General features: G+C 47.0%; 1 protein-coding gene across 1 annotated transcript in view; it reads right to left on the bottom strand.

Moving 5' to 3' along the window:
• ILRUN (inflammation and lipid regulator with UBA-like and NBR1-like domains) overlaps nt 1–19,149 on the bottom strand; it is an 89,301-nt gene that overhangs the window by 7,132 nt on the left and 63,020 nt on the right. The window contains exon 4 of the mRNA XM_066359610.1: nt 12,781–13,109. Within this exon, the coding sequence (XP_066215707.1) occupies nt 12,781–13,109 (329 nt within the window). The remainder of the gene's footprint in view (nt 1–12,780; nt 13,110–19,149) is intronic.

The following is a 19,149-nucleotide window of genomic DNA, read 5'->3' as shown; positions in this document are numbered from 1 at the left end:
GGGAGTCCACGGTTCATTTTCCTTTGGTTCCCTTCCGAGTCTCTCAGACAACGGACAGACCCAAGTCACACCCTCATAAAAGGGCACGAATGATCAGACCCAGGGAAGAAGTCCTGGATCGCCCTCCAGGTTTGAAGGCTAACTCCTCAGCACCTACCCAGCTTACACACAGGGGGTTTTCTAAAGCTACGTGGGAGCAGCCTCATGTCTGTTAGAGGATAAGAAAGTGTTTCTGGTGATGAAGAGACAGCACTTATATGTACAGGGGTTGAGGTGTTGCCTGTTTGGCTCAACTTCCCTTAAACCTTCCCTGAATGGCAGCCCTCACTATGAGCCCTGGGACCTGACCTCCACCTGGCTGCAGGGCAGGCCACCCTGGGGAAGCCCAGACGCGCCGTCCTCCCCAGCGAGGACGCAGAGGCCTCCCGGCTCCGTGGCACCTGCGAGACCTTGGCCCCGAGCAGGGTGAAAGATGGCAGGGTCTGGACTGCCCTCTCACGATGAAGTGACAGCTGCAAACTACAATTTGGCTAATTTTCTAAACTATTTTAATATTTAAAAGAGACCACTTACAGACACAGAATAAAAGCTCAGTCCGTTCATCACAATCCCCTGAAAGACGAGGGAAGAGCCAGTACCTCCGATCCTGTTCTCAAAGCAAACCAACCCTCTGGTGTCTGTCACCGCGGCTCACAGCTGCCCACGCGGAACAGCAGGGTCACACTCCCAGCAGCAACCTGGGTATCACCGCTCTTATGTAAGTGTGCACTGCAGTACCTTCAAGTTTCCCCTAAAATTTTTCAGAAATCAAAATAACTTTTCCAAAAAGGAGTACTAAAAAACTGTCACAGAGGCCCTGGCCGGTTTGCTCAGCAGTAGAGCGTCGGCCTGGCGTGCAGGGGACCCGGGTTCGATTCCCGGCCAGGGCACATAGGAGAAGCGCCCATTTGCTTCTCCACCCCCCCCCCCTCCATCCTCTCTGTCTCTCTCTTCCCCTCCCGCAGCCAAGGCTCCATTGGAGCAAAAGATGGCCTGGGCGCTGGGGATGGCTCCTTGGCCTCTGCCCCAGGCGCTAGAGTGGCTCTGGTCGCCACAGAGCGACACCCCGGAGGGGCAGAGCATCGCCCCCTGGTGGGCAGAGCGTCGCCCCTGGTGGGCGTGCCGGGTGGATCTCGGTCAGGCGCATGCGGGAGTCTGTCTGACTGTCTCTCCCCGTTTCCAGCTTCAGAAAAATAAAAAAAAAAAAAAACTGTCACAGAGGGAAAACACTGACTGTACATTAAGTACTAAAAAAACAAGGAAACTACTTCTATTTCAGCTAGAAATGTTTTCAAGTTATTCATCCATTTTCAACAGTAGGAAGTACAGTGCCATCAAAGAGCATGCTGCCCTTTTACGAGGGTGTGACCTGGGTCTGTCCGCTGCCTGTGAGACTCGGAAGGGAACCGAAGGAAAATGAACCGTGGACTCCCTGCACAGGTGAGCCAGCTGTCTCTAACCTCCAGGGGAAAGAAGGCCACGGAAACATGAGTATCTCACAAAGGCCTTCTGGGTCGCTCTTTTTCTCTATTAAAATTTGTTATTTGAAGAAAGAGCCACAATTTCCACATGCCTGTCTTTATTTTGCTTTTACCTGTGCTGTGATTTAAAGAAAAGAAGTTCACACAGGTTAACACAAAGACAGGAGCACGTCGCAGGGCTGTGAAGTAACCGCTCTGAGAACCCCTGGAGCCCTCCTCCTCCGCCTCCTCCTCCTCCTCCTCCTCCTCCTCCTAGCGCTTCCTGGGCCAGCCCTGCCCGCCTAGTGCTCCCCCCACATCACTTCTGTGCAGTGAACACAAACAGAGGAACACAGGGCCCGGTACAAAGCTCTAGCCCAGTCCTACACTGCAGACACAGTGTGATCAGGCCCTGCTCAGGGCATGGGGGGGGGGGGGGCGGCGTTGGCCCCAGGCCGGCAAGGGCCAGAGACTGACCAAGCTTGATCACACTCATTAGTGTCTCACTAATTAGAAATAAAATCACATCTGCACTGGAGTCAGGGGCAGGGCAATGGGGACTCTCAGAAATACTCAAACCAGGACCCTTCCCCTGATGGCAGCCAAGAGCCCGAGGAGGCCTCTGTGGGACCGTGGTGCCACGTCAACATGATGGGAACTTCTGCAGATGCTTTAACCTTGGTGTTTAGTCACTTCCATGTGACAGTCCTCAAAACTTCCAAAGAAAAGAAACCCACTTTTATGCATGAGGGCTGATCGTGGGGCAGCTCAGTTCACAGCCTTCTGGTTGTGCCACAACTGTGCTTGAAAAGCCCGATTCGGTTAAAAGCATGCTGAATCAATTTTTAAAAAGCCCTGTAGAGCTATTTTCTATACTTACTCTGTAACAGTTTCCTGTTGCTCTTAGCTAACTTAACAGCCCTGCTGGGGCCTTCTCATCTCTATCCATCTGTTCTCCCTCTCCACCCGCCCCAACCCTTCACCAGGTATGTACCCCCACTCTCCCTCCTTCACCCCCTCCCCAGCTTCCCATCCATCCAAGCTCCTCCTGGCCAAGGGCAACTCCTACAGCCTTCACCTACTCCCCGACCAATCAAGAAAGTGACCATGAAAAGTAACAAACAGAATGGGAATGAGAACACATTATTTAAAGTGCTACAGGGAGGAGGAGGAGACGGCTGCGTCTGACTTCCCCTTTCAGTCCAGGCTTCAGAAAAGGCCATTTCTAAGCACAGCCCCATAGGCTCTAGAATCCCTGCGGATGTTGGCAGACAGCGCTCTCATGGCCACGTCCTCCACTAGAGGAGATTCCTTAAAAGGAAGAAAGAACTGGCAAGAGTGTCACTGGGGAGGCCACCCAAAAGGAGAGACGCATTTCCAAGGTCCTAGCATGTGGCCCTGGCACTGCCCGGGGGGGAGTCCTGCTGCTATGGCTGGGGACGGGGGAGGCTGCCAGTCCCCCTTCCTCCCGGAATCTCCATCTGGTCAGCTAGCAGTTCCCACGCACCACTCCTCCCCGCCTCCCTTACAATGACTTCACAGCATCACCCCCACTCCCCACGTGGCCGCTGACTGCGGAGGAGGTTTTCTCTCTGTAGTCCCACCCACCCATATTTGATTTCAGAGTGCCACTCCCTGCTCAAAAGCAGTGCTGGCACTGCTTCCTTTCCCGTTAAAAGTAAGCTCTCTTTGCTTGGCTTTCAAAGATCTTCCTCCAAAATTCGCCCCACCCTCTCTAAGCACATCTCACTCACCCCATGGGGCTGGCCAGTGTCCCGGGAACACACCTTGCCTGTGGTTGCCTGTGGGCCTTCCCGAATGTGGTTCCTCTTCCTTCCAACTCAGCATCAATCTATCACCCATTAAGGTATCCTTTTTCTGGGTACCCCAAACCTCACTGCCTTCTCCTGCTTCCAAACTCCTATGAGCACTTAAAAGTCACCTGGGACTCAATATACGCTATCTTCACTGGCCCGCTCTCATGCTTTCCTCCGAGCTAGGCATGTCTTTGTAGTTAGAAAGTAAATTCTTCGAAGAAAAGGATTAGCACAGACTGAGCATCTAGGAGGATTCACTAACTGACTAATAATATCAAAATTACTCTTGTCTAAAGCAAACAGTTTTAACTGGCCCTTGAGTGGCGAGATCACAACAAAAAGCCCTGGACGTCTTCCTGTGCAAGCGGACACCCACGACCCTGAAAAGGGCCGCTTCCAGCTGAGCTCTCAGGAAGCCCGCATTTCGCATTTCCCCCTGAGGTACAACAGCTCGGAACCTCCCATGCTGCACCTGGTCCTGCCAAGAATACAGTTACAGCAGACTTAGCTGAGAACAAATCATTTGAAACCTGAGCATCTAGACCAGGAGACAAATTCTCACACTTGTGAATTACACTTACCTCTTTGAACCCTGTAATTTCACTCGTCCTACTTGAGAACTTTCCCACTAGTCCTACTTGAGAACTTTCATCAGAAATTAAAATGCTAAAATCAGCATATAGGAAAGAGATTGTATCCTTACAACCAAAATAAAACATTCTAGCAACCTTGGGAAACACCATGTCTGCCCCAGCTCTGAGACCGCCCAGCATCAGGTTGGTCTAAAACAATGCTCAAAGCCTCAGAACAAATCCGAGGGAGCTAGCAGCTCTGAAGCCACTGAGGTACAACAGGGAGAGTGCCTGGAGATAACTTTTATTAGCAGTCAGAGAGTAAATGTTACAAACAACAGAAGACATTCTCTAAGGCTCAGAGTTCGCTTAATTTATATTTTAAATGCACACACGACCTATGCCAATTCAAACACTGGCAAGGCTGGCAGGACTTGACTGGCTCCTCTGGGTTTTCAGAAAAGATTCATTAAAATATCATTAAACCAGAACCTCCTGGAAAACCCTTGCAGTACAGAATGTGCTGATCTGCCAGCAACTTGGGGAGGGGCGCCCAGGCTCCTTGGCTGCTCTGCACGGCCGCCTCCTCGGCCACCATGCCTCCTGTAGCTCCTGAAGATGAACAGGGAGATCTCGACAACCTGACACCTAGTGTATAAACTACCTTCAGAGAACAGCCAGCAGACTTTGCCTCTGCCAGCAAACCTCATCCCAGTGTGGTCCAGAATAACATTAGGCTCAACTGAGTCCTTGGGTTCCAGCCCATGACCCACCTCCAACGTGCTGTGTGAATGTGAGCAAGTCACACCTTCCTGATTAGTTCGTCAAATGAAGAGTGCAACTACAGAACTCCCAGAGTGTTATGAATTAAGACTAAGAATAAATGCGGTAAAGGTGCGCTGGATAACATGAAGTGGTTTGTTTCCACATAAGACAGCCGGTCCTTGGACCTCTTCTCTCCTTATACCAGGGGTTCGCTGGTAGGGTGATTCCCCTCCCTCCCCACCAGCCCGCCCCATGCCCAAGGGACACTTGGCAATGTCTGAAGACAAATCAGTAAACTTGGAGTTGGGGAGGAACTACTGCCATCTAGTGGGTCAAGGCCAGGAAGCCAGGAATGTTGCTAGACATCTTGCAATGCACAGACACCACTTATCTGGCCTGAAATGTCAACAGTGCTAGTCCACTGGCTGAGCAACCCTGCTCTCCTCTCATCACTTAGTCGGCTGCAGCCCTTCTCTCCGTGTTAGACACCAGCCATACAACGTGACTCACAAAGTTAGATCTCCGTCCAGATCTTTCTCCTAAACTCTATATCCAACTTGGATATACAACGGCCCACTTGACACCTCCATTTGGATATTTAGAGAAATCTTCCATGTGTCCAAAATGGACTCCTGATCACTCCCCACCTCTACCACAGACTTTCCTTCTCCAATGACGGCAATTCCAAAACCTCTGGTGTCATCCTTTACTCTCTCTTACATCTCCTTTCCAACCTACCAGGAAATCCTATTGGCGTTACCTACAGACTAGATCCAGACTCAGACGTTCCCCTACTTCCTCTGCCTCTGCTCTGGTCCAAACCACTCCCTCTCTTCCCGAATAACTGCGCTAACTTCTCCACTGGTCCTCTGCTTCCGTCCTGGCCCTGTGCTCTCTGCACAAGAGCCAGACTGCTCCCTTTACAACACTAGACAGAATACATTACCTTTCCGCTCAAAACCCATTCATGGTTCCTCTGTCCCTCAAATGAGAGCCCAAAGCTTTGCAAGGGCCCACAAAGCCCTCCAATGACCCGATTCCCATCATCTGACTCCATCTCCCTCTACTCTACTCCTCGCTCATTCTGTTCCTTGAATCAACCAGGTACACATCCACTTCAGGGCCTGTGCTGGCATCCCTTTGTCTGAAACAGTCTTTCTGCAGAAAGCCTTTGAAGAAACACAACCTGAAGATATATGTAGGTGCTGCCGTCACAAGTGAGTTAATGAAAATTTCAATGTCAACATATCGAAACCCAAGTAAGTGACTAGGCAGGGTCTAGGGAATCTTTTCCCTTCTTGGAGGCTAGAAAGAAAGGCTGGTTTCCATAGCTTCCCTGGTACTTGCGGGGGCAGGGAGGCTGGTAGTAGAGAAGTCACATAATATTTGGTCAATAGTGGCTTGCAACTTATTTAAAATACAGCAGTATACTATAGAAAGCATGCTCTCTGTAGGCCCAAGTGTTAGCTCAGCTGATGAAAATGGACACTTCCACACTATTCATAATTGGGGAGCGAGAGAGTGCACTGTTGAGACAGCCCCGGGAGTCAAAAACAACTGCTTCTGTTCATGTCCTGGTTCCACCGCTTTCTAGCTACAGGACCTGCAGCATGTCATGGAAGCTGTGTGCTCCAAGTCTCAGCAACTGTACAGCAGGGATGATAACAGTCCGTGCGTCACGGGATTGCTGTGTGGGCTAAGTGAAGTAAGGCGCCGCCAACACCCAGCCTGCTGCCTCTGGGGAACAGCACGGGGGGGGGGGGGGGAGGCAGGGACGTGACTGGTGTTTTCCTAATAAGCTTTGAGAACTACTTGGCTACTTAAACTATGTACACTGACAATTTTAACACTAAAAATTAAGTTTGAAAAGTCCTCAGCACAGTGCCTAGCACACAGCCAAGTGTCCAGTAGATGGTAGTTTATAGCTCTGATCACCGTATTCCCAGTGGCCTGTGCTTGGGACTAGCATGCTTTCTTGCTACCTGCCCTTTGTCAGAAGAGAAGCCAAGCTGGATAAAATATCAAGTGACATAAGTTTCCTTCCCGCTTCTCCTTCAGCCACCTTGAGCCCTCTGAGTAGTGAGTTTTTTGTTAACCCTTTGAGTGAGGACATACACGAACATTTGTGCTACTCAAAGGGTTGAGCCTTCTCGGAAAGGGTCTGCAGCTTTGAGCAGACTCAAGTTTCATGACAGCGGGAGGGAGGCCTGCTGCCCTCTACCCCTCACATAACTATCAGCCCATCTAAGCCCACCAACCACCTGGCCCTCTAGTCAGGTTCAGTGTCCTCTGAATTCTGCGAATGATGAGCCCAGTTTCAGGAAGTCACCCTAAACCTACCTCTTATTATGTTAAAATGATTGGCTACTTCAAAGTAGGTAATAAGATTCACAAACCATTAATTATATCCTTAAGCCCAAAAGCTAAAGACCTGCTTTTTCCAAACCTTCCCCTCTAGTAACCTCTACCATGACATACATACATACATACATACATACATTTATACAATACTCCCTAGGATTTATCTATCTTATAACTGGAAGTATGTCTTTTTTTTTTTAAAGATTGTATTTATTGATTTTAGAGAGAAAGAAAGGCAGAGGGGAGGGAGGAGTGGGAAGTATCAACTGCAGTTGCTTCAGTTGCTTTTCATATAGGCCTTGACCAGGCAAGTCCAGGGTCTCGAACCGGCGACCTCAGCATTCCAGGTTGATGCTTTATCCACTGCTCCACACAGGTCAGGAACTATAATTTTTAATTTATTTTTATTTTTAAAATATTTTGTTTATTGATTTTAGAGAGAGGGGCTGGCAAGAAGCATCAACTCATAGTTGCTTCACGTTGGTTGTTCACTGCTTGCTTGTCCTACGGGCCTTGACCAGGGCACGCCCATGGTTTCAACACGGCGACCTCAGCATTCCAGGTCAGCACTTGGTCCCCTGCGTCACCACAGGCCGGGCTCCACTGTGACTTTTAAACCCTCACCCTCAACATAGGGAAAATGACTTTCCCTAAGCCTTAGTCAACACAGATAAGCAGCAGCTTAGAAGTCAGCTGATTTCTGATGTAATAAAAACAGACGGACTCCTCTGGCTTCAGATCCAGAATGCACTGCAGAGCAGCTGTCAGAGAGAAGGAGAGGGCAGAGGAGAGGTGGGGATAGGACAGGCAGGGCAGACGGCGCCCGGCTCTGGCGGACGCTGCGGGAGCATGACTCTCCCCACAGGTAATAACAAGTTTCTCTTTCTGAACCAGCACTCGGCAGAAGTAATCACAGGGGCTCTGGCTGTTATCTAGTTTAAAGGAAGAGTATATGATGTATATTCCAGCTCCAAGCATTTTTTTTAAAGTAAGAACAAACACTGACCCTGGCTGGTTAGTCAGGTAAGGTATCATCCTGAAACTCCAAGGTTGCAGGTTCGATACCTGGTCAAGGCACACACAGAAAGTGACCAATGAGTGCACAGCTAAGTGGAACAACAAATCCGATGAGCACACAACTATGTGCAACAACAAATGAATGTGTCCCTCTCTTCCTCTCCCCCTTTCTCTCTAAATGAATCAATCAATAAATAATTTTTTAAAATAACAGACAAAAAAATAAGGGCTATAATCCAAGTCACAAAGTAAGTTGGGGGTTCCTTTCAGTTTCACCAGGGTAAATTATTACTCTTAAAGGAAAGAAGTGAAGCATTTGGCCCCTTGTTCCTGCCAGCCACACTCTTATTCTCAGCTGTCCTGAGTGAGATCATTTGGTTGGTGTCATGTTCTTCTCTATACGGCCTTCTTACTTCTTAATTCAGAGATTTTAAAAAGTTACTGGCAAGTAAGTCTGAGCTGTGGTGGCACAGTGCATAAAGCACCAACTTGGAATGCTGAGATTGCCGGTTCAAAACCCTGGGATTGCCCAGTAAAGGCGCATATGGGAGCTGATACTTCCTGCTCCTCCCCCTTCTCCTCTTTCTAAATTCAATAAATAAAATTTTTTTAAAAATCACTGGCAAATAAGAAAAAGAAGTATTTAACAACTTTGACAGGGTTTATTTTCTATTACTCCACCTCCAGAAACTTTTTCTCACCACTTTTCCACTGCCCAAACAGAAGCCATCCTGGCCTCCAGGGACAAGTCCGAAAACTGGAGCTCATGGCAAGACTAGCCCTGAGTCAACAGAGTGGCCGCCTATCCTCCTGTGACTATTTGTCCTCTGAGATTCTCGAGCTAATCACATAAAAAAGGGCTCTTTACAGCTGCACCGCCCCTTCACCAATACTTGATCTGACTGTTCACCTGGGACAGGTCAACCACAGCCGAGCTGACAATGAGGCCAGCCAGTTTCTAACAAAAGCGAGGAGTCAGATTTATGAATCTCTGGAACAGGTCCACGTAAACTTCACTTTTCTGACTCCCTCTGACAGCTCTCTCACAGGGAGGGCCAGGCCCTCCGGGCTGTGGGACGGAGCGAGGGCCGGGGTTCCCACCCAGAGCTTCCCCCCAGGCACGGAGCACTAAGTCCAGAGAGCTAATGGTATTCAGGGACAGCTGGGGAAGGGTTCCCGGGTGTCCAGTTCCTGGCACTGACACATGTGCCATTATGTTGACACATCAACCCAGCCCTCACAGAGCAGGTGCGTGAAGCAACCTTTTCATTTCAGCCTACCGACCTTAGCAAGTTCAACTGCAACTACGGAGGCGGCAGGAAACTACCTGCCCACTAAAACTGTGCTCAGTGGGCTTCAGAGAGCATCGTGTTCCTTCCCAGCCTTCATGGCAGGCAGGGAATTTCTTCAGAGTAATCAACTCAACTGCCAACTCGGTGATCCCTGACCACCAGCAGGGCACCTGGAACTCCTCCTACCCGTCCAGTCAAGATGGCACCTGGGGTGAACCAAAAGCACTTGCCCCAACTCTAGAGTCCAGGGGTCTCTTTCCTCCCTTCATAAATAAAAGGGCGCTCTTTATTATAAACACCACGTGGTTTGTGCACCCTGACAGTTATAAAATAGCTTTTATTTTTATCAATCAGGAAAAGAGGTCACGACTTTAAAGACAAAAAAACAGGAGAACTCTTCAAAAAGAGGACGCCAGAGGCAGCCTTTATTTTACATCTCAGTGCCACCTGTCGCCTGTTTCTCTCCTTCCCTGATGGTGACTGACACTCAGTTCACGCTTCCGCTCAGCACAGCCTCCAGCCCAACAGCAGCATCTGGGGAAAGCCTGGGTTCCCCTACCTGAAATCATTCCAGTCATGTGGCAGCTGGGTGAGAGTCCCAGCTCTGCCTCTCACTAGCTGTGAGATACTGGGCAAGTTACCGAGCCCCTCAGAGCTTTCCTTGTAAAAAAAAAAGACATGAGGCTTGTCAAGGACGTGGCAGCACAGCTGGCCCCGAGGAACAGCTAGAAAACATCTCTGGTCTATACCCTGATCTCAGCACTTGGTCAGGTATACCACTCAGAACCTCAAGCATGCCCATTTTTAAAGATAAATCTATGTTCTGAATGTTTAGAATTATGAATTATCCCTGCTTGAAGATATCCAATGCTTCTCAGAGCCGTTACTTCAGCCAAAAGGACACAGAGCAGCCAGCTGAACCTACCTCCCACTCCTGTGACTGAGGTTCCCTGACCACACGTCCCTCACTCACTCTGTCCTCGGCACTTAAACTGGCCTCCACACCACTGTCCTTTCTATCTTTCCAAATCTGTTCATTCATTGAAAAGCCCTTTCCATCACCTGCAGCTCTGCCTTCTCTAACTCTCTAGCCCCAGGCAGAGACACAACTTATGCACTTGGCTGTTGTTCTTACTGACCAAGTTCATACTTTGTCTTGACTGAACTGTGAGCTTGTTTCAGCTCCCTTACTGTACAGTGTGAGCTGCTGGTTGGCAGGTGTGACTTCTTTTATTCTTCAAGTCTCCTACTGGACAATGTATACTGCTCTAAAGAGTGCACAAACCAGTTAATAAATCCTGATGCCTGTGTACCCCCCACACCATTCCCAAGGAGCCCTAAGTGGTGGAAATGCTTTCAGTGGTGGGATGCTCACAATGCTTTATGAATAAGAGTCCACTCTCAAGAAAAAAAGAAGGCGGCAATTTCTCTGTGGGATCTAAGAGCCACATCTGCAATGACTACAGCCAGTACTCTCCTTGGATATCATCTCCAGGGAGAACTTACTGTGGTTCCTGCAGTGCTACTTCTAAATAACCTACAGTGTTCGTAAAAAAAAAAAAAAAAATGTAGGTAACACTCCATGAATTCAACAACCCTAAAAAATGTGTCAACAGCCTCACCATAGCCCAGCCTTTCCAAAAAAGCAGTAAACAACCATCAGTCCCTAAAGGAAAAGAAAACAACTAACAGGTTCAAAACTCAGGAAGACAAGTGTGGTGACCAAGAACACCAGCCCTCGCCTCAGGCTGCGGCGACGTCTGAGCCAGCTAGCCGGCTCCGCCCCTCCAGCTCGCACCTTCCAGTCAACTCCGCCGCCCGAAGTGCCTGTTCTAACAAGGCTTCCTCAAAGCTTGTGCCACCCAGGACAGTCAGACTCAAAAGGGTTCAAATTCAAGACAAATAAATCTAGGAAAACAGGAACTGAGAGGAAAATCTTTAAGTGTTAAGGTGTGAAGTCTTTCCTCAAATACAGGCAATCTGCTGCCTTCTCATTTTACTTCTCTTATATCCTGTAGAACTAACGTGATGCCACAGAATCCTCTATGACAGTGGTCCCCAACCGTTTTTGGGCCACAGACTGGTTTAATGTCAGAAAATATTTTCACGGACCGGCCTTTAGGGTGGGACAGATAAATATATCATGTGACCGAGACAAGCGTCAAGAGTGAGTCTTAGACGAATGTAACAGAGGGAATCTGGTCATTTTTTAAAAATAAAACATCGTTCAGAATTAAATATAAATAAAGCGGAAATAATGTAAGTTATTTATTCTTTCTCTATAGACCGGTACCAAATGGCCCACGACCGGTACTGGTCACGGCCTGGGGGTTGTGGACCACTGTTCTATGATCATTCAATCAACCAAAAAATCAACCCTCTGCTACAATATCACTGAACATGTCCCTCTTACTAGACCGTGTGAAGAGGATTCACACCACCAGGTTTCTTTTCTTAACTTGCCTTTTGATCTAGACCATATATAAAGCACTGGTCAGAAAAAGACCATTCTTACAACAAAGCAACCAGTCCCTCAAATAAACATCAATGTTATATATTAAATTTTGAGGGTGAATGCCAGCACGAAGCAAGGACAGACTCAGCAGTCGCATGACTGTGCAGTGGGATGCTGGGCTTGCACGCAGCCTTTGCATCAGAGAAGAGTGCACAGGAATGCGCAGGCCCCACCGCACAGGCCGCCTCCCACGGTGAGCGCTGAGCATCCAAGCTTTCTTCCACCGGCCGAGACCCACAACTAGGCCCAGTCGTCACCTCAGCAATGTGTGAAAGACACTGTTTCATCAACTAGCATAAAGAGAAACAGTGTCTCTCAGAACAATCAGGATATTTAAAATCATGGTTAACTCAACAAACAATCCTCTCACTTAGCCCCCAAAAGTGAAGTCAAAATATCACACGGGCCAGTCCGGGCTGTGGATGAGGAAGCAGACGGCCCCCCAGACTGAAGAGACGACGACAAGACACGCAAACAAGGTAAACAAAGTGGAGCCTCAACAATAGGGGAGATAATGGAACTTGTCTTGCTTCTCAGGAAAAAAACAAACAAAAAAACCCCGCCCCAAACCAAAAAGATCCCTGTGGAAACCCATCCCAGAGGTGTATTGCTGCTCTGAGCTCAGTATACATTTATAATGGAAGCATGGCTGGCGATATTTTGACTTTCTTTTCTTAAAATGTCAAGGTAAGGAACTTTGTCTTTTCACACCCAAACCAGAGCAGAGAGACAGTGAGTAGCTTGTAAACGTGGATGAAGTAATATCCACAGGACATAAAGGTGGGGGGGAGGGGAGAAGGGGTAGGTTCTGTGTCGTTGCTGTTGGCAGGAGAGCTAAGCAGTCTGAAAGAACATTCTAGGGTTCTAGGTTTGCCATGAAGGGGTATCACAGATCCCAAGGCCCACCACCTACCCCTTCTCCTCTTCTCCGAGGGCACCTACCTTACTGTAAGTCACTACTGATAAGTTGTTTGCGTGACTGCTGGGGGACAGATTTACAGTGCTCTGGGAGAGTCTATTCTCATCTTGCTCGGTTTGGTCAGGAGCAGGAGCCCAAGTGTTTTTGCTGATCGAGTCGAACTCGGAACCCCCAGGGTCTTTTAAGTTGCTTTCATCTGATTGTCGGTTCTTTTGGGGAGAGGCAAACGGGTTGAAGTTTCCTTCTACCTTGCGATGTGGCTGTGTGTTGAACTCCGTTTCAAAAGATGACAGCTGCTGCGTTACTCCTAAAAGTCCACCCACCTCCACACTGAGAATCACCCAGATGACATCTGAAACAAAAAGGCAACTTATGTCAATGCCAGATATACCCTCAGGGCCCAGGGCAGGTACCACCACTCAAACCACAGAAAGAAGTGTTTTTCTATATGCTAGTTCCGAAGCTTGCTGACAAATTAGTCTAGTACATTTGCATTGCATAAAGCTCTATATTTCTGGTAATGTCAAGTTCAAACTCTGGTACAAGTTCAGCAGAAGTCTTATGGTAAGAGCCCTAAAATTATTTGTAAAAAGATAACTAATTGATTCTGATGTACAGGCCCATTTTGGAAATCCTTACTCCAAAGAACAATACTCAATAGAAACCTAAAAACTATTTTCCCAAAATTACAAGCTTTTTGTGGTTTTTGCTTCATTTTACATGTGTTTAACTCAGAAATCTCAGGGCAAGCATAATTCTTGAGTCAAAAAATGCTTATTAGTACTAAAATAGGATCTTATCAATTGCCCCCACCCCAAGCAATTTAGAGAGACCATATTGTTCAAAGGAGGTCAAATGAAAGAGAGGACTGGAAAGCAGTTCCTACTTGCTTCTCCCATGTGCCTTGACCAGGCAAGCCCAGGGCCTCGAACCAGTGACCTCAGCGTCCCAGGACATGTAACTGCACTAGGACACAGGTGTAACCTGAACTAACCCTGATATATTAGGACAGATATTACCCTGGCTATGTTCCACAATCTATATGATCTAAAGATACCAAAAATTTAGTATGTCTTCGATTTTCTAAAATAATTCAATTTAACACCAACCTTACCCTTCTGTGAGACAGAGAAGCCCTACCCTATTATCTACAATGAAATCATAAAAGGTTTAAAAAAAATGCACCACAGACTGACTAGTGGTGGCACAGTGGACAGAGAATCAACCTGGGATGCAGAGGTTACCCGTCAGAAACCCCAAGGTCGCCGGCCTGAGTGTAGGGTTGCTGGTGAGCAGGGGATCACTGAAATGATCCCATGGCTGAGCCCAAGGTTGCTGGCTTGGCTTGAGCCACCCCCCAACTCCTGGTCAAGGCATTTATGAGAAGCAATCAAAGCCTGTGGTGGTGCAGTGGATAAAGTGTCGGCCTGGAATGCTGAGGTTACCAGTTCGAGGCCCCGAGTTTGCCTGGCCAAGGCACATGCAAGAAGCAACTAGAAGTTGCTTCCCAATCCTCTTTCCCCCCACCTTTCTCTCTCTCTAAAAATCAATAAATCTTTCAAAATAATTAAAAATTTTTTAAAAATGAGAAGCAATCTATGAACTCATGTAACGCAATTACGAGTGGATGCTTCTCCATCTCTCTTCCTTGTCTTTCTCTCACTTAAAAAAAAAGATGCACCACAGAACCCTTGTTCTGATTCAGTTCTTTATTTCCTCACTACAAAAGCTAAGGGTTTAAAAGAAGAACAAAGGGGCAGTCTCCTCTAACCCCCAGCACCTCAATTCAGAGAACAGTGGCACCTACTATCCTGTTGAAAGGTTTTCAAAAAGCAAGCTACAGGAAGGCCACGAGGTGCTACGTGTAAACCCTGCTGCAAATACACACTGTCCAGGCTCCTAGGGAGCTGCCGTGAGGTTGACAGGAAGAGGCACAGAAACGTGAAAACACAGTAACATGTAAGAGGACAGTGAAGGAACTGAGGAACCCCTCTTGGGCTGCATTTCTTCTCCATTTTCAATTTGGGTTTTGTATCTGAGGAAGGAGCTCTCAGGGTGTCAGAGGGCCATAAATACTCAATTTGAGGTAGTGGTTTGGGAGCTGTATTAAGAACTGGGTTGCATCCAAACAGCTCTCAGCCAGAACCCTAGTATGTGGAGATGCAGTGCCATCTGCTGTTCACGTCTAGAACCAGCCACTCTTTTCACCTATTGACCACGGGAAGATCAATCCACCAGCAGCACAGGCCCGACTCCCAGGCATGGAGTTAAAGCAAATGGGAATCTTCACAGAAACTACAATAGCACCAAAAACTTTCCACACTGTAAGCCGGGATACGCAGCATGCCACTTCACTTAGAAATCTGGGACAGTGCCAGGGACAGTGGTCAGAGGACTTTCGTTCAGTCAGTCTCATAAACCAGTGATGGGCCTTAAAGAACGCGATAGCAGTTCGTTCCATGCTCTAGCTCAGCTTTCTAGCTAACAGCCACATGCCTTCACTCTGCTGCTGGTTTTCCCCAAATGAACACGCCCTCTTTTGCAGTACATTGATACCTACTTGTCCTCTACCCATCTGTTTTCCCAGTCCTTTGGAAATGTTTAGCATACTCAGCTATAGGTCACATGCTTCATTCTCTTAACTCAGGAAACTAAATGCTTATGAGAAAGGATAGTCTTCTGAAGGCTGTTATCAGTATATGACTAATGACATTCTCCCCCCCAGGCTTCAAGAACTTGAATATAACTCACTGGGCCTTGTCACTTGTAAGCCACCTCTGTTCACCACAGCTACTCTGCTATACTGTTCACAGATTCTACATGGCAGCTGTAAAAAGAATGTGATTTAAGAAGCCACTGATTCAAAAATACCAACAATAAACACTCCAGTCTGATCCTCCAAAGTTATTACCATGATGGGTCATTAATGAACAGCAAAATATGCCTTCCACATTATACAATGAATCACCTAAGTACCACCTCTAGACCTCACATTCCCGAATGTGCTCATCCCAGACACCGTGTGTGTTTAATCAAATAAAAAGGATGATGAAGATGGACCCAACAAGATTGTTCCAGAGACACTGGCCATTCCCAGCTCTTGCTAGAATGCCTTTATTACTGAGAGGTGAACTGCAAACCAGATATTTGACTATATATCTCTGGTGATAAAATCACAAATGTGAGGAATCTTAGGGGCCATCTAATAGAACTGTTCCACTTTCTAGATAAAGGATCTGAAGTGTGGAAGTAGAAGAGATGGACCCAGATCAGACTTTAAGTAGAAGCCAACTTGGATGAGGACCAAAAACTCCAAGCTCTTAGTATAGCTTTTGTAACTCACACGCATTTCTTCTGAACAGCAACTTGAGAAGCTATAGTTAAGTCAGTTCTACCCCCCAGGCCATAGGAGCTTTACCTACAAACATACGTTCTTTGGCATCAATCAGAATATCCTAGAAAAATAGTCAAGGAAGTCAAGGATTCCTACACAATCAGGAATCAGTAAGCAAATGGAAAAACTGATTTTAGAATATCTTGCTTTAAGGTGTTTTTTTTTAAAGCTTTCGAACCAGGACTTTGGAGCTAGAAGGTATTATAAATACTGTTTCATTCAACTCATCCCTTTTACATGATAAAACCTTTACTAATAAGTACAGAGTTGAACAATTTGATAAACAAAACAAATACCACAGCATTGGATTATAACTCAAAAGTATAAAATAAATACACATGAGTCCATAGTTATATAAACGACTAAATGGCGTAGGAAATCCAACTTCCTTATAGAAGAATTTCAAATAATATAGACACTCCCCCTTCTATGAGGTGGGGCTTAATTCTATACATCTCCCAATCCACCTCTCAGATGAACTAGACTTAGTGATTTGCTTTCAAACAACAGAGCAGAAAAAACCAGCAACTTTATGGTGGAAAAACAAACAAGTGATTATGGGTAACCTCTCCAGTGAAGTTCTACAAAGTTCAACTACCCTGTAGGGCACTTCACCTCTGTAGTCTTCTTCCCCAAACCCACAACATCAGTCCAATCATGAGGAACATATATGACAAACTCAGATTGGGGACATTAAAGGACACCTGCTGGTATTCCTCAAAACTATCGGAGGTCATGAAACATGGAAAGACTAAGAAGCTGTCACAAAGCAGGAGACTGGGAGACATGACAACTAAGTGTCATATGATACCTAAACTGGATTCTTGAACAGAAAGTGGTCGTGAGTGAAACTACTGATAAAACCTAAAAGTCTGGAGTTTGGTTAACAGTAATGTTCCAATGTTGATGTCTTCATTCCAACAAGTGTGCAATAGTTATGTAAGATGCTGGCAAGGGGGGAGACGGGGTGTAGGAGAACCTGTATCACCTCTGAAACTTCACTGTCAGTCTAAAGCCAATGCAGAGCAAGGTCTACTAAAAGAAATTAGTACAGCATTAAAAATTGTATTTTCAGGTCTGAAGAGGTAAAGTTGCAACAGAGCCAATGCAGAGCGTTCTCTCTGTAGTGACCCGACCATAAAGGAAAGGGCTTTCATCCAGCTGTGGGCAGAACACGTTGCAGCAGGGCAGGAAGGGGGGGCCCACCCATGCTCATATTCTTCAGAGGCTCAAAAAGACCACACCGTCTCAACTGTACATGAGTCACCCCTATCTACAGGGAGATGGCACTTCTCCAGTGCCAACTGCTCAGTAGGGCAGTGAGGCCAGTTAGCCGTCTTCAAACCGGCGGAACAGTGCTAAGGAACAGTGCTGGGCTGAGGCTGCCTGACCAATTCCAGAGCCCACTCTGGCCTGCACAAGAGGCACACAGAGGCCGCTTAAAGCACCCATCTATTCCACTTGGTCTGGGCTTCCCAAGGAGAAAGGCCAGGGGACTTGGGAAAGCACTACTTTCAAAAATCCAGTTTACTAGGACACTTCAAAACAGTTCAGACTGTGGCTAGGATGAAGATCTTGTAGGCTTCTGATCTCTAGAACAGCCACCTTGGACTTGTCCCCAGGAGCTGTGAGAGAATGCCACAGCACCGTAAGTCAAAGCCTGGCTTAGCTGGCATGCACACGGAAGGTTACCATGGAGGCCACTTGCAGATCTGGAGGTTGAAGATTCAAATCCTTCCTAACGCTCAACTCATCATTTTTTAAGTGAGAGAAGGAAAGATAGATTCTCACATGAGCCCCAACTGGGATCCACATCAGGCACTACCTTAACCTCATTCTTAGGTCAACCAATGGGCACAAGTCCACAGAGGGGGCAGAAGAGAAGCCTAGGAAAGAGCACCAGAGCCTAGTTGAAATGAGACATTGAAGGTCCCAGGTGTCCCAAAGAGGGAAAAGCTCAAAAAGCAAAGTAGAAATGGCAATAACATAAGCTATTCCAGCCCTGGCTGGTTTGCTCACTGGTAGAGCATCAGCCCATGATGTGGATGTCCCAAGTTCGAATCCCGATCAGGACACACAGGAGAAGTGACCATCTGCTTCTCTGCCCCTCCCCTTTCCCCCTCGTACAGCGATGGCTTGAAGGGTTCCTTCAAGCGAGATGGCCTCGGGCGCTGAGCAGTGGCCCCAGATGGGCTGGGCACTGCCCCCTAGTGGGCTTGCCAGGTGAATCCTGGTTGGGACACATGCAGAAGTCTGTCTCTCTGCCTCCCCTGCTCTCACTAAAATAAAAAAAATAAAAAAACGAAATTGGAATACATCAAAATTAAAATTTTGTATATCAAAGGACATGACTGGCCCTGGCTGGGTAGCTCAGTGGACAGGGTGTTATCCCAGCATGCTGAGGTAGTGGGTTTGATCCCCAGTCAGGGCCTATATAGAAGCAACCAATGAGTGCACAACTAAATGAAACAACTAAGTAGAACAGTAAGTTGATGCTTCTCCTCCACCCTCCAATCAACAGAAAATTTTTTTAAAAAATGACACAATCAAGAGTGAAAAAGTGAACTATGGAATGGAGAAATTTTTGCAGATCAGCTATCTGATAAGGGGCTAATATGCAGAGGATATAAAAAAAACCCTTACAAAATAAAACACAGTGAATAAAAATGGGCAAAGGACTTGAATAATAAAATGAATGAGGAGCAAACACACGGAAAAATGCTCAACATCACTCCTAATCAAAGAAATGCAAATCAAAACCATAATGAGATACCACCTCACACTCATTAGGATATCTACTATCGAAGACCAGAAGGTCTTGGCAAGGACATGGTGAAACTGGGACCTCTGTGCACTCCTGGTGAGGGTCAGACAGACAGCTGCTATGGAAAACAGTATGGTGTATCCACAAAAAATTAAAAAATAGCATTGTTATATGGTCCAGAAATTCCATTTCCAGGTGTACACTCCAAAAGAACTAAAAGCAGGCTCTTCAACA

The sequence above is a fragment of the Saccopteryx leptura genome, chromosome 1 (assembly GCF_036850995.1).
Source record: "Saccopteryx leptura isolate mSacLep1 chromosome 1, mSacLep1_pri_phased_curated, whole genome shotgun sequence".
Taxonomy (NCBI): Eukaryota; Metazoa; Chordata; class Mammalia; order Chiroptera; family Emballonuridae; genus Saccopteryx; species Saccopteryx leptura.
Note: the sequence above shows the minus strand (reverse complement) of the source record. Positions and strands in the feature narration are given on the sequence as shown.